The sequence below is a fragment of the Podarcis muralis genome, chromosome 18 (genome assembly GCF_964188315.1).
Source record: "Podarcis muralis chromosome 18, rPodMur119.hap1.1, whole genome shotgun sequence".
Taxonomy (NCBI): domain Eukaryota; kingdom Metazoa; phylum Chordata; class Lepidosauria; order Squamata; family Lacertidae; genus Podarcis; species Podarcis muralis.
This window is the reverse complement of record NC_135672.1, coordinates 12,835,082-12,857,999: the sequence shown is the minus strand read 5'-3', so window position 1 is coordinate 12,857,999 and position 22,918 is coordinate 12,835,082. Positions and strand designations below refer to the sequence as shown.

The following is a 22,918-nucleotide window of genomic DNA, read 5'->3' as shown; positions in this document are numbered from 1 at the left end:
CCGCATACCTTATATATTTCTTATATAGTTTCTGTTAACTTCCCTACAAACTTAGATTTCTGCAATGCAAGGTTCAGTCTAATTCTGCCAAGAAGTTTCCTTTTATACCGTAATTTTTAAAGAAATTCTTTACGTATGCCGCGACGGAAGTCTAGATATTGTTAGACCAGAGAAGGAAACAAGAAGCTGTCCCGACTTAAAAAGACTGGAAAATCAAATTACACTGGTACCTTGGTTCTCAAACTTAATCTGTTCTGGAAATTCCATTCCAAAACCAAAGCGTTCCAAAACCAAGGCGCACTTTCCCAAAGAACGTCATGCAAAACGGATTGATCCGTTCCACATCTTTTAAAAACAACCCCTAAAACAGCCATTGGACATGGATTTTACTATCTAGCGAGACCATTGATCCATAAAATGAAAGCAAGAATCAATGTACTGTACTATAAAATAAATAGTATTGTAGATGATAAAATTAAAAACTATTTTTTTACCTTACCCACACTGATGATAGTTATTGTTTGGATGGGGGGCTTTTATCCATTTCCACAGTCGCACTATCAATCCATCAGTAGCTGAACTGGGTTTCCACGCAGTCACAAAAACAAATGAACCGAAAAAGCCTCAAAAACAAAAATGCAAAATAAAGAGCAAAAACAAAAGTGCCAAACTTAATCCATTCCAGAAGTCCGTTTGGTTTGACTTCTGAAATGTTCAGAAACCAAGGCGCGGGTTCTGATTGGCGCAGGCGCCCCGGAAACAATAGCCGACAGCTGCGTCGGACGTTCGGCTTCCAGAAAACATCCAAAAGCACTTACTTCTGGGTTTTCGGCGTTTGAGAACCAAGGTGTTTGAGAACCAAGGTGCCAATGTAAATAACTTTTTTGGGTTAGGGGGCACAGTGCTTGCCTTGCCAGCTGTTGCGATTGTTTCTGCTTCTGCAACAAATAATAGGCAGGCAAATCATACGATTTGTCCTCATATTATTTACTGTTTTTGTCCTGTTTGCCCAGTGAAGTATCATCAATACCTTCTCTCTTTGGACTCCCGCTGGCATTATTCAGCAACTTGGCTCACGGTGACCCCTTCTTCTGTGATAGGCTTAAAGTTGGGAGGATCTGTTTTGCTGAGAAATTGCATCATTCCCAGGCCGGAAGAACTCGTAAAAGAGATTAAGCCCCTCTAAATCAAAACATCTTCCCTCCCAGATGGCCCTCTTTAGTCTCTCATCGCCAAGTTCAGGGGTGGGGTGTTCTCGATCGCTTTCCAGACAGGGATCTTGCTTGCTCCGGATTTGGAAACCAGATCGAGATCTCACTGGAAGAGCCGAAGAATTCTCTCTCTGCACTTCTGGATTCGGAGGGACAACCTCACAGGGCTGTTGTGAGGGTGAAATGGAGAGGATGAGAATCGTGAATGCCACCTTGAGAGCTTTGTAAGGTGGTGTTGTTGTTGAGTCGTTTAGTCGTGTCCGCCTCTTTGTGACCCCCTGGACCAGAGCACGCCAGGCACTTCTGTCCTCCACTGCCTCCCACAGTTTGGTCAAACTCATGCTGGTAGCCTCGAAAACACTATCCCACCATCTCGTCCTCCGTCGTCCCCTTCTCCTTGTGCCCTCCATCTTTCCCAACATCAGGGTCTTTGAATGAATTATTCCTGCCCCGCCCATCTGGCTGGGTTTCCCCAGCCACTCTGGGCGGCTTCCAACAGGATATTAAAACCACAACAAAACATCAAACATTAAAAACTTCCCTAAACAGGCCTGCCTTCAGATGTCTTCTAAACATCAGAGAGTTGTTTATCTCCTTGACACCTGATGAGGGGCGTTCCACAGGGCAGGCCCCACCACCGAGAAGGCCCTCTGCCTGGTTCCCTGCAACCTCGCTTCTCGCAGGGAGGGAACCACCAGAAGGTCCTTGGGAGATGGACCCCGGTGTCCAGGGTGGACGATGGGGGTGGAGATGCTCCTTCAGGTCTACTGGGCCGTTTAGGGCTTTCAACACTTTGAATTGCACTCGGAAATGCAGGTGTGGGTTTTTTCCTGAAAAATATTAAAAGTTTATTGACATAAACAAAAGCAGAATAGCATTAAAAAACACCCTCCAACAAACCACAGCTAGAGAGGAAGGGAATTTTTATTTTCCCAATATTATTTTAAGAAAGGAACCCTGAGAAGATTCTCTGCAAAGAAACATGCCAAACCGCCGGTGGGTGCCATACAGCTTGCCTGGCCCTGGCACCAAATTTTGTGGGTGCCTGGCTCCCTTCATGGGGAATTTTGTGGGTGCCCAGGCACCTATATGGAAATGCACCTCTCTCTCCTTTGGGGAACAAAAGAGAGTCGCTCGCAGGGCCGGATTACGGTTTGATGAGGCCCTAAGCACCTGAAGGTAATGGGGCCCTTTATATGTCCAGCTGTCCTTTGTCAACAACAAATTGTCGCTGTTTTTTGCATTGAATATACAGTGGTACCTCAGGTTAAGTACTTACTGTATTTCGTTCCGGAGGTCCGTTCTTAACCTGAAACTGTTCTTAACCTGAAGCACCACTTTAGCTAATGGGGCCTCCTGCTGCCGCCGTGCCGCCAGAGTACGATTTCTGTTCTCATCCCAAAGCAAAGTTCTTAACCCAAGGTAATATTTCTGGGTACTATTTTCTGGGTGAGTCTGTAACCTGAAGCGTGTGTAACCTGAAACATATGTAACCCGAGGTACCACTGTATGGTATATGGCAATTGATGGACCTCATAGGTATCTCAAGCCATTTACACGTAACAAAATATATCTTTTATCAAAGTAATTGTTGAAGACTGAAATACAATTAAGAAGAAGTACATTGATAGTGAAATACAATTAAGAAGAAGTAGATTAATAGTGAAATAATGATTAACCTCTAACTTAAAATGATTTTTGATTCCTAACAAACTTAATAATGCAAACACATTGGCATTTTGCAGTAACAAAAGTTCCTTTACAATATACAAAGACTCATCATCTAGTCTCTGGAAACTTGCTGTAACCTGAAATAATAAGAGGTGCAGATATATGATGCAAACTACTAATAATTATAAATAGAATGTTGGCACCCTATATATAGGAATGAGCAAACCAGGGATATTTTAGGGAGCAGGTGGGGCCCATGACTTACATCAGAGGAGCCTACGCAACACAAAACACTGTTGCTGTTTTGTTTGTTTTTTATCTTATATTTTGGAAATATACATCCAGTTGTTTTTTACCCTTTAATTTGGGGGGGGGCAAGAAAGTGGGTCCCTAAGCTAGAGCTTGCTGAGCTTATAGGTAAACCCGGCGCTGCCCGCAGCCGCCGCGGTGCGCGCAGGCGGAAGACGCGCCGGCGCGCCCTAAGACTCGCGCGGACAGTCTGCGCGTAAAGACGCACGGCGGCGCGCCTCGGCCGGCAGGAGGTGCTGTTGTGATTCTGGAGGGAGAGAGAGAGAGAGAGAGAGAGAGAGAGACGGAGGGGGGGGGGGTGCGGTTTGCAAAGCGCGCAAGGACACCCACAGCCCGCGCTCCTCCATAACAAGCCAGCCTCTCCTCGCGCATCCACCGTCGGCTTTGGACAATAAGCGGTTGGCGGAGGGGATGCTTTGCTGCTGCCGGCAGCCGCCTTCCTCCGCGGCCCCTGGGACGCGCAGATCTTGAAGGAGGAGAAGGAGGAAGAGAGGAGGAGGAGGAGGGGAAAAAGGGAAAAGGAGAGCGAGATCAATCCAGCCCGGCAGCCTCTCTCTGTCTCCTTCCCTCTCTCCTTTGCACCTTGCAAGGTTGCCAGGCTGTAGGAGCGGAGCGCGCCAGCCGCGGCACGGAAAATGGAGTAAGTCTTCACTTCCCCGAGCTCCTTTCTCCTTCCCTCCTTCCTTCTGCGTGCACCTTTCTCCTTAACCCCCCCACACCCCACCCCAGCTCCGCGTTTGCTGTTTTTCTCCCTTGCTGCAAAGCCCATCTCGGCTGATGCTCGTCGGTGGTTTGGCGCACAGGCGGCGGTTGTGCGTTTGTTTGCGCGGACAGAGGGAGGGAAGGAAGGGGGAGACGTGGCTCTATGGACACCCCCAAATCCGAGGGGGCTCCCGCACCTCAGATTTGCCCTCCCTCCACCCTACCCTGCGTTTTGGGGTGGGGAAAGCAGAGCTTGCCAGGGGTCTGCGAACCCCAGTGGAAGAGATTTGGGGACGATTGGTGGGGTTTGCATTTTGGCATGTGGGCGAACCATCTCCCTCACTTCTTTTTTTTTTTACCTGTTGTTTGTTTCCTGCGTGATTCTGCGTGGCAGCCTCCACCCATCTCCCCCCCCTTTTCCTCGCCCCCCTCCCCACTCGCCGTGACTCAGGCGGTTCCCAGAGGCTGCCTTCTCTCTCCACATCCTTCCCCGGTCCAATCCTGATTTTTTGGGTGGTTGTTGTTTTCAAAGGAAGGGCAGCCCCGGCGCGTTCAGAGAAGACGAGGCATCTTCCATTGGGCTTGGGCAGGGAGGAAGAGAGAGAAAGAGGGAGAGAGAGAGAGAGAGGAAGGAGGTCTGGCCCTGTCATTAGGCAGGCTGAGGAAAGATTCTCAGTCATCGAGGATGGAAGGATTGCAGGTGCTCAGAGCTGTCTCTCCGCCACGTGGGCCAGAGTCGCTTCCCTGAACCCAGCGAACCTGCCGGGCCATCTCCTGTGTTGAAAATCTAGCGGCCGGCCCTGTTGGGAATCGGGCGGGGAATCTTTTCCTTTGCCTTGGGCGGCAAAATGGCTTGGGACGGCCATATGGAATATGTTACTAGGCCTGTGGAAAGACCCGACGTGTGTGTGTGTGTGTGTGTGTGTGTGTGTATACACAATAGTACCTCGGGTTAAGTACTTAATTCGTTCCGGAGGTCCGTTCTTAACCTGAAACTGTTCTTAACCTGAAGCACCACTTTAGCTAATGGGGCCTCCTGCTGCCGCCGTGCCGCCGGAGCACGATTTCTGTTCTGATCCTGAAGCAAAGTTCTTAACCCAAGGTAATATTTCTGGGTTAGCGGAGTCTAACCTGAAGCGTATGTCACCTGAAGCGTATGTAACCCGAGGTACCACTGTGTGTGTGTGTGTGTGTGTGTGTATATATATATATATATATATATAGGGTCTGTCAAGCTCAAGACGCTCTGCTCTGGCCGGCAGCTGCCCTCCAGGGCTCCTTTCATTATTATTATTATTTTCGTTTCGGAGATTTCCACCCCGCCTTTCAAACCACGGTTCTCTTGAGGCAGCTCCCCACGAACAGAGAGCAACGTCGAAACGGCAAACGTCTAAAATGTTGAAAGCAAGCGTGAAACCATTTGTAGCAGCAAATATCAATACAGTGGTACCTCGGGTTACATACACTTCAGGTTACAGACTCCGCTACCCCAGAAATAGTGCTTCAGGTTAAGAACTTTCTTCAGGATGAGAACACAAATTGTGCTCTGGCGGCGCGGTGGCAGCTGGAGGCCCCATTAGCTAAAGTGGTTCTTCAGGTTAAGAACAGTTTCAGGTTAGGAACGGACCTCCGGAACGAATTAAGTACTTAACCCGAGGTACCACTGTATCTAAAATGTTGGAAACGGACACAGAGGTACAGATGAGACCAGCGGGCCGCCACAGGCAGGATTGAATCGTAGAAAAAGAACAATTAAAAGCAAAGAGCGTCATTCATTGGAAATGCAGCCCTAGAAACTGGCCCTGTGTCATTTTTTAAAGGGGCCTGAACCCAGAAATCTTACTCCCTGAGCCCTCGAAACATTCATTTCAACTTCTGCATGGTGCTGATCTGTGGATGGTTTTGTAGAAAAAAACATAAAACAAACCGTTGGGGTTTCCAGACCAAATATCTCGATGGAGGAACCTTCTCTGGCACAGAAACAGGACTTCGGATACTTGGGCCCAGCGAAAGGAACGACAGAGCTGCCTTTGTGAATCTCTCTCGGCGAGACCTCTGTCAGTACCGGCAACCAGGCCTTTGCCAGGATATTCCCCCCACCGGGGTCTTTCCCGGCCCACCCAGTCTGAAAGAGCGTCCTGGGATTCCCCCCTCACTTGAAACCTCGCCCGGCACAAATTTGGAAGGGGAGGCTGGCATGAATGGGAACACCTTGGCAGCTGGCTTCCCAGGAGTGCCAGCTTTGACCCACAATTTTGTGTGTGGGGGGGTGCCATGCAGCAGGCACAGCTCTGGCATGGCCGTATCTTACAGGAGGGCTAGTCGGGGGTTTTTGAAGCCTCCAGGGGGCTGCGACTGGCCTGTGGGTGCCAAACTGGGTGAAATAAAGCCTCGTTTTTCCCCTGGTGGCACCGAAATTTTGTGGGTGCCTCGCTGCTCCGTGGGGAATTTCGCGGGGGGTTCAGGGAGTCGGCACCTCTGTAAAGCTGCTTATCTGCACCCCTGCCTTCTCCTTTCTGAGAACAAAAAAATAATTTGTGCTTTCCCCAGCAGCCTCCATGAGGATTTGCTGGCGCCAGGCAGAATCTCCCGGGAGATCTAGCCCAGAGAGTTGTCTTGACATCAGCATGCACCAGAGAGCGAGAGAGAGAGAAAGAGAAGGATTACATTTCCACAGCAAAGGATTCGCTCCCAGCTCCAGGCCGGCGGCGGCTGTGGGGGTCCGGGGCTTTCGGCAACGTGTGTGCCCGCCCCGAATGTTTGTGGACGTTCCGTGACGTAGTGGGAGCACATCCCCTGTTCCTTGGAGCCTCCCTCCTGTTCTGGAGAGATAGAAAAGAAAAGAAGCGTTTGCATCAGATTTGATACACTCCCATGGGAGAAAGAACCAGAAAGCCTTTTAAAAAAATAAAACAGGCCATAGGGTTTCTAATAAGGTCCCAGTTTTTCGGGTAAATCTTCCAAGGAGTTTTTTTCCCTGCAGGGGAGCAAATTAGGAACCTCCCCCCCGCTAATTTCCTGCAATTTGGTTTAGATCCCTGGTTTGTTTCTCGTAAGCGCCTTGCAAGATATCTTCCAAATTGTCTTGGCTTTTGACCCTGCCTATATTTCCACGTTTGTCCTGCTGTATCTAGAGGTTGCCTCTAGCGTGCCATCGCAATCACGGGAGTTTGGTAGAGTTGCATGTGCCAAAACAGGCACAGGTCTCTGCCCCCGGCAGCTTACAGTCAAGATTTCTACGCGAAGGAATGCGTTCAGCGAACCAAATGTTTGCATTAGGCAAAATTGCATAAGGAAACGGGTCTGTTTAGTACAAATAAGGTCCCTTCTTCACTATGCATTCGAAGCAGCAACATAACAAAGTATCCCGGAAACTGTAGTTTGTTCGTGGGTTGTTAGGAAATCCTGCATTTCCATCCCAGAACTACAATTCCCAGAGCTCTCTGGGAAGAGGGATTGGTTTTCTTAAAACCACACTGGGAATTTTAGCTCCTGGAGATGAACCGGGGTGTGTCTGTCTGTCTCCTAACGACTCTCAGCACCTGTAAGAAACTACAGTTCCCAAGACTCTCTTTAAAGTGGCGTGGTGCTCCTTTAAACATATCGTGCATTGGGGGCCTGAAATCCTGAAGGATTTCCATGAGAATGTTTCTTTAAAAATGAGGAAAATGAGTGGAAGTGAAATTAACAGATTTGTCGTCCCCTTTTGGGCATTTGGCTGGGCAAGTTCACTGAGCATCATAACATATCTTAAAGGTAAAGGGACCCCTGACCATTAGGTCCAGTCGTGGCCGACTCTGGGGTTGCGGCGCTCATCTCGCTTTACTGGCCGAGGGAGCCGGCGTCCAGCTTCCGGGTCATGTGGCCAGCAGGACTAAGCCGCTTCTGGTGAACCAGAGCAGCGCACGGAAACGCCGTTTACCTTCCTGCCAGAGCGGTACCTATTTATCTACTTGCACTTTGACGTGCTTTCGAACTGCTAGGTTGGCAGGAGCAGAGACTGAGCAACGGGAGCTCACCCCGTCGTGGGGATTCGAACCGCTGACCTTCTGATCGGCAAGCCCTAGGCCCTGTGGTTTAACCCACAGTGCCACCCGCCTCCCTATAACATCTCTTAAGCCCCCGTAAAAAAAATGAACTACTTTGGGTCAAACTTACTCAAGGCCTCCAGAGAAGAGGAATCTGCTAATTTCAGAGGCAAGTCAGTTCTAGACTTCATACTTTCAGGTTGTCCTTCCTGAAATCCCCTCCTTTTCCAGAATTTGGTGGTTTGGGACCTAACTTTTCGGGAAGAACAGAAAAACAAATTTATTCCTTCATTGCAAAGAAACTCTGGGGTCCCTTCCAACTCTTACAATTCTATGTGTAGGGGTGCCCCATTTTGCATCCAGCTCCACATGGCAAGGGACGCGGGTGGCACTGTGGGTTAAACCACAGAGCCTAGGGCTTGCCGATCAGAAGGTCGGCGGTGCAAATCCCCGCAATGACGGGGTGAGCTCCCGTTGCTCGGTCCCTGCTCCTGCCAACCTAGCAGTTCGAAAGCACCTCAAAGTGCAAGTAGATAAATAGGTACCACTCCGGCGGGAAGGTAAACGGCGTTTCCGTGCGCTGCTCTGGTTCGCCAGAAGCGGCTTAGTCCTGCTCGCCACATGACCCGGAAGCTGTACGCCAGCTCCCTCGGGCAGTAAAGCGAGATGAGCGCCACAACCCCAGAGTCGTCCACGACTGGACCTAAAGGTCAGGGGTCCCTTTACCTTTTACCAAATGGCAAATAAATGCCACCGAGAGTTCGCCGGCACTTCCGGGGTGAATTTCTCCCAGCGGACGCTCCTTGGGGGTTGCGATTCGGCTGAACGTTCCCAGTTCCAATGTGTGCATCTTCACACACACACTTTTCCCCTGGTCTGTGCATTTATTTTGGGCACGTGACTTGGCTGCAAAATTCAGAGTTCGAAAAGCGTCGGCCTCTGTTTTGCAAAGTACAACTGGGTGGATTCGCTTTAAAAGGTGGCTCGAATCTGAATTCCACTGCCTGCCCCAATCCCTAGTCCTGTGCGACAGCCTTGCAAGTCTTAACCACTGGGCCTGCTGGCTCCTCAGGGGCCGGACTCTCCTGCAACTAGTTTCTTAACTTCGGCCAGATCTCATTAGTGTGGGTTTCAGTTAGGCTCCCACCTGCTTCCCAGAGAGATTAAAGCAGATCCAATCAGCCACTCAGCTTCTCCTCCTTCTCTACACCTGCAAACTGGTTCCCCGGGCTCCAGAGAGCGTTGCTTTTTTGACTCACAGAACCGTAGAATTGTATGCGAGGGACCCCATGCGGTCATCTAGCCCAACCCCACGCAACGCAGGCATCGCAGCTAAAGGGGGTTGTTTTCTGAGCATTGCACAACAGCGAAGTTTATCCCGTAGCTTCCCAGTGCATGTTTGTTTAGATCTTATTAAAATTTATATACCACCTGATTCGTGTTTTAGAAACAGCTTCGAAGCAAGGGAGTAGCTCCGGGAAAACCCCTTCCCTTCCGCTTCATCGCCCCCTTTCAGACCCCAAACGCTCAACCCAAGGGCAAACAGGCCGGCGAATCTTCACGTGGCCTAGTAACTTGGCCCAGAATTATTTTGCAAAAAGCCGCCTTGCAGAATCACGCATTTGTTTTGTTTTTGTTGCCACCGGGAATCAGATAGCTTTAAAAGCGGATTAGACAACTTCGCGAAGGAGAAGCAAGGAGGTTTCGGCCGCGGTTAGACGTTTTTGCAAAATAGAGCCTCCAGGTTCAGGCACAGTCTATCTCACCGGGCAAAAGCAGCCTGTCTCTGAATGCCGGTTGCTGGAGATCCGAAGCAGGGATCCCAAACGCAGAGAATTGCATTTTCTTACCTTCTTAGGCTTCCTTCCCCGGCTGTCGGGTCGTCGTCTCTTGAGCTTTTCACGGACCTGACTATTATAGGGTCCTTTTTTGTGTGTGACAAATTTGTTGAGCCCTTCCCTCCCCCAATATCTCCCCCCACCAAAAAACCCCCCCACAAACTTTTTGAGCTATTTCTAAGAACCTTCGTGGAGGGGGAAATCAACACTTCTGACACTGGGTCATCTGGGTTTTCCCCAGCACATTTCTGAGATTTTCAGAAATTCCACCCGGGCGCTATTTCTGAGGCCCCTGGCGGTGGAACCAAATGGACCCTCCTTTTCCAGGAACAGTCTACCTCGGAATGCCATCTGTCTGGAGCGCTGTGGGAAACGGGCTACACCAAAGCTAAAATTTGCTTTCCCCCACAATCATGGAGAAAATAGCTGCAGTTCAGTTCCCTCTGCTGTGAACTTTATTTATTTGTTAATTGGTGCGTTCGCTATTTACCGTATTTTTCGCTCTATAAGACGCACCAGACCACAAGACGCACCTAGTTTTTGGAGGAGGAAAACAAGAAAAAATAATATTCTGAATCTCAGAAGCCAGAACAGCAAGAGGGATCACTGTGCAGTGAAAGCAGCAATCCCTCCTAGGCTAAACCATGTATTAAAATGCGTGGTTGTCGAAAAGAAGGCGCAAGGAATGTATTGTATTGCGGGGAACAGTTTTGTGGAAACCTGTATTTTAAGGAAAACTGTATTTTAAGGAAAACTGGATCCTAAAATGGGTGCATTAGAATAAAATCACATGAAACCGCTGGTGAATTTTCACGAGGACTTTTAAAAGAAAAAATTGCAAACCGAAGGAGAAATGAAGACCGGATACATGAGAAACTGAGGTCGCATTTACAGAGCGATGCTGCTTTGAACCGTCATAGCTTCCCACCAAAGAATTCTGGGAACTGTAGTTTGAGACAGCCAGTTGTTTGGAGACTCCCTTCGTCCCCTCCCGGAACTACAGTTCCCAGAGTTCTCTGCTGCGAAGAGGAAATGACTGTTGAAACATTCTGGGAATTGGAGCTCAGGGATGGGAATAAAAGAGTTCTACTAAGACCCAGAAAACGCTTAAAAAACTACAACTCCCAGAATCCCTTAAGGCAGGGCTGCCTTATGATTTTACCCCAAAGCTGTTGAGCTTTTACTAGGATTTGACCCCAGAAAATAAATTGCAATTTGGCCCCCAAAACGGACTTTGTACACGCCTGCCTTAAGGGAAGAAGCTGTGGCGATTTTGAGTGGCGTCACTGTGCTTTAACGTGGCAGAAATTGCAGTTTTGGCTGTCCCTAGTGGGGAAGAGGCGCTCCGTGGCGAAATCCATCAATAAAGCGTGATTCGAATCCAGAACCTTCCCTTCTCTTGTGCACAATGAGGCGGAACTAAATGGGCTTCGCTTGCCCATTGTCCACGGGGCTCTGAATGGCTGAAAATGAGGCCGGATAGCCAGCCAGCCCTCTGCCTCTCTCTCTCTCTCTCTCGAAACATTCCCTTCACAGCTGAGATAGTTGCTGAACCAGCAGATTTCTCTAAGCAAGGTCAGCTTGGGTTATGCTGAGTCTGTAGGAGCTTTTCCCAGTCTTCCGAACTGCCGCCTGGCCACGACTCCCCTCTGCAATGCAAAGCAGCCCGTCCTCTCCGTTTCGTTTCGCACCCGGGTCCCAAACGGTCCTTCCTTCCGCCGGGAGGGTCTGAGAGCTGTGTCCCGTTTGGTCCTCCAACAGCCCAGGCAAAGAGGAAACCATAGGCGCCCACAAGCCTGGGCACCTCTGCCCAGGTGTCAGCCCCAATACAGTGGTCCCTTGGTTCTCAAACTTAATCCGTTCCGGAAATTCCGTTCCAAAACCAAAGTGTTCCAAAACCAAGGCACGCTTTCCCATGGAAAGCAATGCAAAACGGATCAATCTGTTCCAGACTTTTAAAAACAGCAATTTAACGTGAATTTAAAAACAGCAATTTAACAGCAATTTAACGTGAATTTGACTCTCTAACGAGACTGTTGATCCATAAAATGAAAGCAATAAAATGAAAGCAATAAATGATGTATCGCAATCGCACAATCAATCAATCCATCAGTAGCTGGACTGGGTTCCACACAGTCACAAAAACAAAACAGGAAAGCTGCAAAAACGCAAAATAAATAGCAAAAACGGACCGGCCTCGGCGTGACACTCAAATCAGAGCATGTTCGGCTTCCGAAAAACGTTTGCAAACCGGAACATTTCCTTCTCGATTTGCAGTGTTTGGGTTCCAAGTTGTTTGAGAACCAAGACGTTTGGGAACCATGGCCTTGCAAAATACTTTGCAAACGAAAACCCCTGCACTTCAATAATGGGTTTCTGAAAATCCAAGATGGAAAAATGGAAGGAAATTCTGTGTAACAAGGTGTTTGGGTTAGCAGGATGGCTACAGACTCCCTAGGGGAGTGGCTACAGACTCATGGGCGTGGCTATAGACTCACTAGGGGAGTGGCTACAGTCTCATGGGCGTGGCTACAGTCTCATGGGCGTGGCTACATTCCTCAGGGGTGTGGCTATAGATTCCCAGGGGCGTGGCTATACTACCCAGCGGTGTGGGTAGTATACAGACCTCTCAGAGGCGTGGCTACAATCTCATGGGCGTGGCTACAGACTTTTCATGGGCGTGGCTATAGACTCCCAGGGGCGCGACTACAGTCTCATGGGCGTGGCTACACTCCTCAGGGGCGTGGCTACAGACTCCCCTTGAGGGTGTGCAGCTATGGACCCTCCACGGCTACAGACTGCTCTTGGGGTGCGAGTGCGAATCCTGGTGGGGACGGTCCCAACTACCCTAACATCTATTGGGTCCACGGCCGGAAGCCCCCTTGCCACCCTGATTTCGCAGCGTCTCCAACCAAGCCGTGTTTTGCCCCCCTTCCCACCCTGGCGGTTCTCTTTCCACCAAGCTAAAGAGGAGACGAGAGATTGCAGGCGGCCTTCGAATCGCGGCAGATGCATTAGGAGGACGGCGGTGGAGAGAGATGCTTCGCTGGTGGAACCCGGGGAAAATGGAGGCCATGAATATTTGATGGAAGAGGCTGGTTGGGGGAGGAGGAGAAGGCGGAAAAGGAGCTGGATCCCCCCCCCCTTAATTATTATTTCCAGGCAGGCCTGCTGGAGGCATTTGAGTCGTGTTGATTCTTTCCCACCACACTGAGCGAATTTATGAATGAAAGCCGCTGTTTCTGCTGCAGCCGAGGGCGGACATCATTGCTTCTGCCTCTGTTTCCCCACCACCACCAAAAAAACCCCCACAACCAGCCGCAGAGGGCAATTCCTCAAGTTCTGAGCCTGCAGGGCTTACTCGGGAGTAAGCTGGGGACCTGCCCCCGAGTAAGCACGCTTATAGGGTTGCGTGATGTTAATTCCCCGTCGCAAGATCACATCAGGATGTTTTTTTTTGGTGGGGAAATCACTAGCCTGAAGTCGTAACCACGTTGAAGGAAAGGAAGAGAAGTGCCTAGCCTCTGCAGGGATATTTTCCTTACCCTCTGGCTCCCTGCTGCAAGCCGCAACACTAGAAAGGTCAAAATCACATCAGAGCAAAGAAGGTCCATCAATTTTGGCTCAATGTGGGTGATGCCTGGGGAATTAAAAAAGGCACACAGCTACATCCTTGTAGAGCCTACATTTTGAGGAGTTTATAAGTCCCTCCAGCTGGTCCAATAGCTATCGGTGGCAGAGCAAGGCAGGCATAGTGGCGCGGGAGACAGGGATAGGTGGAGGGACGCGGGTGGCACTGTGGGTTAAACCACAGAGCCTAGGGCTTGCCGATCAGAAGGTCGGTGGTTCGAATCGATGGGGTGAGCTCCCGTTGCTCGGTCCCTGCTCCTGCCCACCTAGCAGTTCAACAGCACCTCAAAGCGCAAGTAGATAAATAGGTACCGCTCCAGTGGGAAGGTAAACGGCGTTTCCATGCGCTGCTCTGGTTCGCCAGAAGCGGCTTAGTCCTGCTGGCCACATGACCCGGACGCTGTACGCCGGCTAACTTGGCCAATAAAGCGAGAAGAGCGCCCCAACCCCAGAGTCGGCCACGACTGGATCTAATGGTCAGGGGTCCCTTTACCTTTACTTTTAATACAGGGGTACCTTGGTTCTCAAATGCCTTGGTACTCAAACAGCTTGGAACCCAAACATTGCAAACATGGAAGGAAGTGCTCCGGTTTGAGAACTTTTTTTGGAAGCCGAACGTGCGCCACTTTGAGTGCCACGCTTCCCATTTGAGTGTCACGCCGAGGTCTGCCTGTTTTTTTGCTATTTATTTTGCGTTTTTGTGGCTCTTTCGCTTCGTTTTTGTGACTGGGTGGAATGGATGGATTGATTGTGTGACTGCAGTACATTGTTTATTGCTTTCGTTTTATGGATCGGTGGTCTCGTTAGATAGTGAAAATCCATGTTCAATTGCTGTTTCAGGGGTTGTGTTTAAAAGTCTGGAACGGATTAATCCGTTTTGCTTTTCTTTCTATGGGAAAGCACGTCTTGGTTTTGGAACGCTTTGGTTTTGGAACGGAATTTCCCGAACGGATTACATTTGAGAACCAAGTACCTTTGCAGATCCCTCAATGCAGAGGGTCTGGGCGACCAAGAACAACTAACATGAAGGAGGTCTGCAGATTTGGGAGAGCAAATTTTTTAGGTGCTTACCCTGGTGGTCTCAGGCCAAGGGAATTATGGAGCAATCCAGCAATGACCACATTGCAAAATTTAGAGAACTGTGGAATTTCAAACTAGGGCTGGGTTTCCGTTCTCATATCCCCACCCTGCCCCGAACCATTAGATCGGTTTCCCTTTAAATATGGACTGGATCCAAATTGTGCCCCACACCCCTAAACGGGGGGGGGGGGGGGATTTCAGGAGACTGGAGAAGGGGGGGGGGCAATGTTTTCAGGGGAGAAACATTGGAGGGGATGGAATAAGATGTCCCTATTTTCAGCGGAGAAACGTTGGAGGGGATGGAAAAGTCAGATAGTTGTTTATCTCCTTGACATCTGATAGGAGGGTGCCACCACCGAGAAGGCCCTCTGCCTGGTTCCCTGTAACCTCGCTTCTCGCAGGGAGGGAACCGCCAGAAGGCCTTGGGAGATGGACCCCGGTGTCCGGGGTGGAGACGCTCCTTCAGGTCTACTGGGCCATTTAAGGCTTTCAAGGTCAGCTGGACCTCAGTATCTGAATTTTAGAAGACATCTGAAGGCAGCCCTGTTTAGGGAAGCTTTTTAATGTTTGATATTTTATTGTGTTTTTAATATCCTGTTGGGAGCCGCCCAGAGTGGCTGGGGAAACCCAGCCAGATGGGCGGGGTATAAATAAGAAATCATTATGACGATGATCCTTTATTTGGCTGTGTCCAAAACTCGCACCCAGGACTTTGCTTCTGAGAATAAACTGGTTTATTGGGCAAACTGGGACCAGCTCCCCTTGGCGTAACACACGTGCCAGATAATCTGTTGTGCAAGAGCGAGGGTGCAGAAGGGGGCGTCGTTTTAAAAACGCATCGTTTGGCGATGATATAATGAGAAACTGGCCAGGGCAGGCCGGCAAACAAACATTATTGTTCCGCGTTAGGGGTGTGGAGAGAGACAAAAGGCCGCTAGACCTTTCCCTACGGTCCTGGAATAAAAAGGAAAAACGCCCCACATCAGCAAGTAGGGGGGAAATATTTTGCTCGTCAGCTGAGTGGAATTGTCTGAGAGAGAGAGAGAGATCAACAGGACATCACATCTGCAATTTCTTTACAAAGCTGCGAGCCCCACGAGGTTGTGGGGTGTTGGCAAATTTGTAAGCAGAATACAGACCCTGCAAGGCTCCCTGTTTTCCAGGGACAGTCGCAGACACACAGAAGCCGTCCCAGAATGTCCTGCTTTTCCTTAGGACGTCCCTCTTTTCAGGGGAGAAACGTTGGAGGGGATGGAATAGGACGTCCCTATTTTCATTGGAGAAATGTTGGAGCGGATGGAATAGGACGTCCCTATTTTCATTGGAGAAATGTTGGAGGGGATGGAATAGGATGTCCCTATTTTCAGGGGAGAAACGTTGGAGGGGATGGAATAGGATGTCCCTATTTTCAGGGGAGAAACGTTGGAGGGGATGGAATAGGATGTCCCTATTTTCAGGGGAGAAACTTTGGAGGGGATGGAATAGGACATCCCTATTTTCACAGGAGAAACGTTGGAGGTGATGGAAGGCCCTCTGCCTGGTTCCCTGTAACCTCGCTTCTTGCAGGGAGGGAACCGCCAGACAGCCCTCGGAGCTGGACCCCGGTGTCCGGCCTGGACAATGGGGTGGAGACAGGGATACTGACTGGCCAAAGTAGCGGGTGAATTCTGGTTCCCCTATAGAACCCCTTTGGTCCAGCGCTCTCCCCAACTGCCCTGTGTCCTGAGTTCAAGTCTCCCATCCCTTTCCCAGATGCATTTAGAAACCAGCTGCCTCCTCGCCTCCTCTCCCGAGCGATTCGTCTGTTCCATCTCTGGCTGGGAAGCAAATCACACCAGGCTTGAGACGTGCGTACGAAAACACACACACACAAGCACTTATCCTGTTAGTCACACTTGGCACCTCCAGCCCTTGTTCCTGCCTGAACGACGCAGAACAAAATTGCCAATAGTTTCTCTCTTTTTTAAAACAACAACAACCACACACACACACACACACACACACACCAAGCCATCCTTTCTCCATCAAAGTTTCCCTCGCCCCCCCCCCCCACGCCCGGGAAATATATATATATATATATATATATATATCTGCAATTGTTTTTCCGCTGAACCTTGGCTGGGTGAGATCATAGGGCGGGTTGTGGCTGCAAAGATTAGGCTCCTCTGGAAATCATCACCCAGGGAGATCCACATCTCTGCTCCCTTTCGCAGCAGGTGGTTCGCCACCCCCACCCCAAATAAAAGCTGGAGGGGTAGATAAATCTTGGGTTCAAGGCTCTGCACAGATGGAGGGAGAGAAGGGCTGTTTTGTTTGGGGCAGGGCTCGGCGCATGGCAAAGAAGCCGGTGGAAAACGAGACGGAATAGAGGATTTCCGGAAGATATCCGGTGCTGGGGGGGTTCTGGGGCAGGTGGGACAATGGTCACCCCCTGTCCAGCTGCAAAGGGAAGGGTGCTTTTGCCCCCAGGGCAGGGAGACATAGGCAAGTGAGATATTTGTACCCGGGGGAGATGGAGGAGACCTTTGTTCCCGGAGAGAAATGGGGAAGAGAGCCCTTTGTCCCGGGGAGAGATGGGCGAGACCTTTTACAACAACAACAACAACAACAACAACAACAACAACAACAAATTTATACCCCGCCCATCTGGCTGAATTTCCCCAGCCACTCTGGGCGGCTCCCAATCCAGTGTTAAAAACAATACAGCATTAAAACTTCCCTGAACACGGCTGCCTTCAGACGTCTTCTAAAAGTCAGATAGCTGCTTATTTCCTTCACATCTGATGGGAGGGCGTTCCACAGGGCGGGCGCCACCACCGAGAAGGCCCTTTGCCTAGTTCCCTGTAACCTCACTTCTTGCAGGGAGGGAACCACCAGAAGGCCCTCGGAGCTGGACCCCGGTGTCCGGGCTGAACGATGGGGGTGGAGACGCTCCTTCAGGTCTACCAGACCATTTAGGGCTTGAAAGGTCAGCACCAACACTTTGAATTGTGCTCGGAAACGTACTGGTAGCCAATGCAGATCTCTCAGGACTGGTGTTATGTGGTCCCAGCGGCCGCTCCCAGGCCCCAGTCTAGCTGCCGCATTCTGGATTAGTTGTAGTTTCCGGGTCACCTTTTAGAAGATATATCAAGGCAGTCCTGTTTAGGGAAGCTTTTAATGTTTAATAGACTATTGTATTTTAATATTCTGTTGGAAGCCACCCAGAGTGGCTGGGGGGGGGGGAATATATTTATTTATTTATTTATTTATTTATTTATTTATTTATTTATTTGCGCCCATGGAGAAAGGGGCAACAGAGTCCTTTGTCTCCCCCAGGGATAGGCAGCGGTACCTTGGTAGGCTACATGTGTGGGGTGCCGTCATGGTGGGGAGTCCTGGGCTGTGTTGCGGACAAGGCTTTGGGGACTGAATTTGCCCTTACAAGTGGTCTTAACCCTGACCATTAGGTCCAGTCGTGGCCAACTCTGGGGTTGCGGCGCTCATCTCGCTTTATTGGCCGAGGGAGCCGGCGTACAGCTTCCGGGTCACGTGGCCAGCAGGACTAAGCCGCTTCTGGCGAACCAGAGCAGCGCACGGAAACACCGTTTACCTTCCCGCCGGAGTGGTACCTATTGATCTACTTGCACTGGTGTGCTTTTGAACTGCTAGGTTGGCAGGAGCAGGGACTGAGCAATGGGAGCTCACCCTGTGGCGGGGATTCGAACCGCCGACCTTCTGATCGGCAAGTCCTAGGCTCTGTGGTTTAACCTACAGCGGCACCCGCAAGTGGTCTTAATGATCATTTATTCCTCACCTTGAGAGGCAGTGCTGTATAGTGGTTGGAGCACCCTGCCAGGACCCTAGGGCAGCAGAGAGAGCTGCTGGGAAGTGTGTGCGAGAGACGCCGCTTGTTCCAGACGCCGCTCCCTCCTCTGGGTATATTTATTTGTGAGATAAGTCTCATCTGAAGGCCACTTCCTTCACTCCCCCAGAGCATCTTTCGTTGCCGGGCTAATCTCTGTTGCCACGGCAACGACATCCTCATCACCCTCCTCCCTGAGCATTATAAATTACGGCTAAGTGGCTTCCTTGGCGGAGAGGGAGAAGGGGCTGGATGGCTTCTGCTCTGGTGGGGGTGGAAAGATGAGAGAGAGAGAGAGTGCATTTTGACATGTCCAAATCTCGGCCTTGTCAGGAGTTTTCCATTCCCTCTGGAATTCAACCGCAGGAAGAAGATCTGAAAGGGATGGGTGTATTTTTCATCTCAGCAGCGGCATCTGGTGGCCATGTGGCCCACATCACTCGGCACGTCAGAATTTGAACCCAGGACCAAAGTGGAAGAAGCAAAAATCGCCAGTGTCGAAGCGACATCAACTTCATCGGACCGGTCATGTTGTGCGGATACCCGCTGAAGCAACTTCCCTATTCCGAACTTAAAAATGGAAAGCGTAATGCTGGCGGTCAGCAAAAGAGGTTCAAAGACTCTCTCAAGGCAAATCTTTAAAAATGTAGTATAAACACCGGCAACTGGGAAACACTGGCCTGCGAGCACTTCAGTTGGAGAACAGCCTTGACCAAAGGTGTCGTGGGCTTTGAAGACACTCGAACTCAGGACAAGAGGGAGAAACGTGCTAAGAGGAAGGCACGCTTGGCAAATCCACACCGGGATCAACTCCCGCCCGGAAACCAATGTCCCCACCGTGGAAGGATGTGGGGATCCAGAATTGGCCTCAGTGGCGTAGTGTGGGGGGTGCAGGGGGGGCCGGCCGCACCGGGCGCAACATCTGGGGGGCGCGCTCGCCGCCTCCGGAGTCGCCGAAGAGCCTCGGGCGCAGGCTGTAGCAGAGCCCCATGTCTCATGGAACCGACGAGCTGGCAGCGGCTCTCAGCGCTCACCGCGGTCCCCGCGCGTCAGGGCTGCAGAGGGCGTGCCAGGCAGCCCCTCCTCACAGCCCCATCGCCGCCGCTGCTGCAGCTGCTGGGGCATGTTGCATTTTCCTCGCCTCTCTGCCCTCCTCTGGGCAAGTGGCGTCGTTTGGGCGGCAGCGCCAGCGGCAACTCGTCTCAGATCACCTGACACGGACCCACCGCCGCCGCCGTGGCTACCTTACCGTAAATACCCCAGCCCAGGCAGCAGCAAGAAGAAGCTGGCAGCGGCGGCAGGTTAGGGGTTAGGGGGCGCAAATTACTTGCCTTGCCCCGGGTGCTGACAACCCACGCTACGCCGCTGATTGGCCTTCACTGTCGCATACGGACTCACGGTTAAGACCGTGTTTATGGAAGACAATCTTACATGTTTGATGCATTACGGTATTTTAATATTTTGTTGGAAGCCTCCCAGAGTGGCTGGGGAAGCCCAGTCAGATAGGTGGGGTATAAATAATAAATTATTAGTATTATTATTATTATTTATTACTCGGCTACAAGGGATCGCCAAAAATAGCAGGCAAGAATTCGGCCCGCACAACGCCACCGGCTAAAGGAAGGAACTACACAAGTTGACCAAACGAATTTCCATAGGGACAAAGGCCAGGTTCTGCACTTAGGCAGGAAGAACCAGAGGCACAAGTATAGGATGCGGGCCACCGGGCTTATTAGCAGGACATGCAAAAAGGATCTGGGGGTCTTGGTGGACCACAAGCTGAACATGAGCCAACATGAGCATCAACAGACGTCTAGGGTTCAGATCAAGGGACGTCATTTGTTGTTGTTGAGTCGTTTAGTCGTATCCACCTCTTTGTGACCCCCTCGGCCAGAGCACGCCAGGCCCTCCTGTCTTCCACTGCCTCCCGCAGTTTGGTCAAACTCATGCTGGTAGCTTCGAGAACACTGTCCCACCATCTCGTCCTCTGTCGTCCCCTTCTCCTTGTGCCCTCCATCTTTCCCAACATCAGGGTCTTTTCCTCTTCTCATGAGGTGGCCAAAGTCTTGGAGCCTCAGCTTCAGGATCTGTCCTTCCAGTGAGCACTCAGGGCTGATTTCCTTCCGAATGGAGAGGTTGGATCTTCTTGCAGTCCATGGGACTCTCCAGAGTCTCCTCCAGCACCAGAATTCAAAAGCATCCATTCTTCGGTGATCAGCCTTCTTTCTGGTCCAGCTCTCACTTCCATACATCACTACTGGGAAAACCAGAGCTTGAACTATATGGACCTTTGTTGGCAAGGTGATGTCTCTGCTTTTTAAGATGCTGTCTATTCTGCCTTGGTCAGGCCACAACCGGAATCCTGTGTCCAGTTCTGGGCAGCACAATTTAAGATGGATGTTGAGAAGCTGGAAGGTGAGCAGAGGAGGGAGACTGAGATGATCAAGGGCAAGGCTCAGCAAACTTTTTCTATCTGGTGTGTGTGTGTGTCTGTGCAAAAATATAATCCCTTTTTCTCTCTAGCAATCTCCCTACCCGGTTAATTAACATCTTAATAATGATGTAAGCGGCTGTCTCCCAGGGGTGTTTGTGTGTGCTTTTTCGGCTAAAAAGACTGCATCTCTTGAACTGGGAAAAGTTTTTCCCGCCTTCATTTTAAGGGCACAGGAGGAGGTTATTTTTTGGCGGGTTGGGGCAGAAGGCTTCCACCGCCACTCGCACGCAGGACAACGTAGGAAGCGGCGAACAACACACGGAGGAGGAAGTATCTGCATTTAGCTACAAAAATGTGGAGAATAGGGACGAGGGAGGGAAGGGGGGGTCGGATGCGGGAAGGAAGAGGTCGTTTGATGTCCGCCTGCTGTGTCCGGTTCATTGTATTTGAGCCCCCACAACAGAAATACAAACCCCTCCCCGAGTTTTCCTTGGCCCCCACCCAGGATGGTGGGGCTTTGTGCGGTGGAGAAAAGAAAAGGAAAAAAACAGCTTTATTTCAGTAATAAAAACATGAGAGTCTGCTAGATTGGAGCAACAGCCAGTGCCGGATTTACGTATAAGCTAAAGAAGCTATAGCTTAGGGCCACACTCTCTTGGGGGCCCCCAAAAAAATTAAAGGGGGGAAAAACCTGGATGTACATTTCCAAAATATAATCTATCTATCTATCATCTATCTATCATCTATTGATCTATTTATGCCAGTGTCGGATTTACATATAAGCTAAACAAGCTCTAGCTTGGGGCCCCACTCTCTTGGGGGCCCCCAAAAAAATTTAAAGGGGGGGACTGGATGTACATTTGAAAAATACAAGATAAAAAACAAATAAAATAAGACCTACATCCAGCAACCGTGTTTGGTGTTGTGTGGGCTCCTCTGGTGTAAGTCATGGGCCCCGCCTGCTCCCTAAAATATCCCTGCTTTGCTGCTTTCTATATATAGGGTGCCGACATTCTGCTCTTTATAATTATTAGTAGTTTGCATCATATATTTACACCGCTTGTTGATAAAACCCATATTATTTGATAAACCCCGTATTTTGTGATGTGCAAATGGCTTGAGATACCTGTGAGGTCCATAAATGACCATATAGCACATATTCAACACAAAAAAACAGCGGCAATTCATTGTGGACAAAGGACAGCTGGACATATAAAGGGCCCCATTACCTTCAGGAGCTGAGGGCCTCATCAAAGCTAAATATGGCCCTTGGTTAGAGAGCTGGAGTGGTACCTATTTATCTACTTGCACTTTGACGTGCTTTCGAACTGCTAGGTTGGCAGGAGCAGGGACCAAGCAACGGGAGCTCACCCCGTCATTGCGGGGATTTGAACCGCCGACCTTCTGATTGGCAAGCGCTAGGCTCTGTGGTTTAACCCATAGCGCCACCTGCGTCCCGATGTTGCTTTTATTCAACACCAAAAAACAGTGGCAATGTGTTGTGGACAAAGGACAGCTGGACATATAAAGGCCCCGTTACCTTCAGGAGCCGAGGGCCGCATCAAACCTAAATCTGGCCCTGCCCTGGAAAATAGGGGCACTTGGAAGGTCTGTCTACTGCGTATAGGAGGAATAATGCACAGAAATGCGTCACCATAGCAAGTACCGTATTTTTTGCTCTATCAGACTCACTTTTCCCCTCCTAAAAAGTAAGGGGAAATGTGTGTGCGTCTTATGGAGCGAATGCAGGCTGCGCAGCTATCCCAGAAGCCAGAACAGCAAGAGGGATTGCTGCTTTCGCTGCGACCTAATGGTCACGACTGGACCTAATGGTCAGGGGTCCCTTTACCCTTTCCCTTTATGTGTCCCTTGAAGTCTGAGTTCCTGCGTCTTCTTAAGTCTTCCTCTTGTCTTCCTCTCCAGGATCATCGACACGAGTACAATTCAGCAGGAGAGACTGCAGGCCATAGCGGTAAGTCCTTGATTTTGCATCCGAATAAAGGATCATCGTCATAATAATTTCTTATTTACGGTATACCCCGTCCATCTGGCTGGGTTTCCCCAGCCACGCTGGGCGGCTCCCAACAGAAGCTCAGCCTTCTTGATGGTCCAGCTCTCACTTCCATACATCACTACTGGGAAAACCAGAGCTTGAACTATACGGACCTGTG

The 22,918-nt window shown here is 50.2% G+C and overlaps 1 protein-coding gene across 3 annotated transcripts in view; it reads left to right on the top strand.

Moving 5' to 3' along the window:
• The first annotated feature begins 3,696 nt into the window (after positions 1-3,696).
• Positions 3,697-22,918, top strand: part of LOC114588262 (paralemmin-1) — a 46,061-nt gene continuing 26,839 nt past the window's right edge. For all 3 annotated transcript variants that reach the window (XM_077921968.1, XM_077921967.1, XM_077921966.1), the window contains exons 1-2: positions 3,697-3,831; positions 22,671-22,719. In XM_077921968.1, the coding sequence (XP_077778094.1) occupies positions 3,827-3,831; positions 22,671-22,719 (54 nt within the window). In that variant the 5' untranslated portion in view covers positions 3,697-3,826. The remainder of the gene's footprint in view (positions 3,832-22,670; positions 22,720-22,918) is intronic.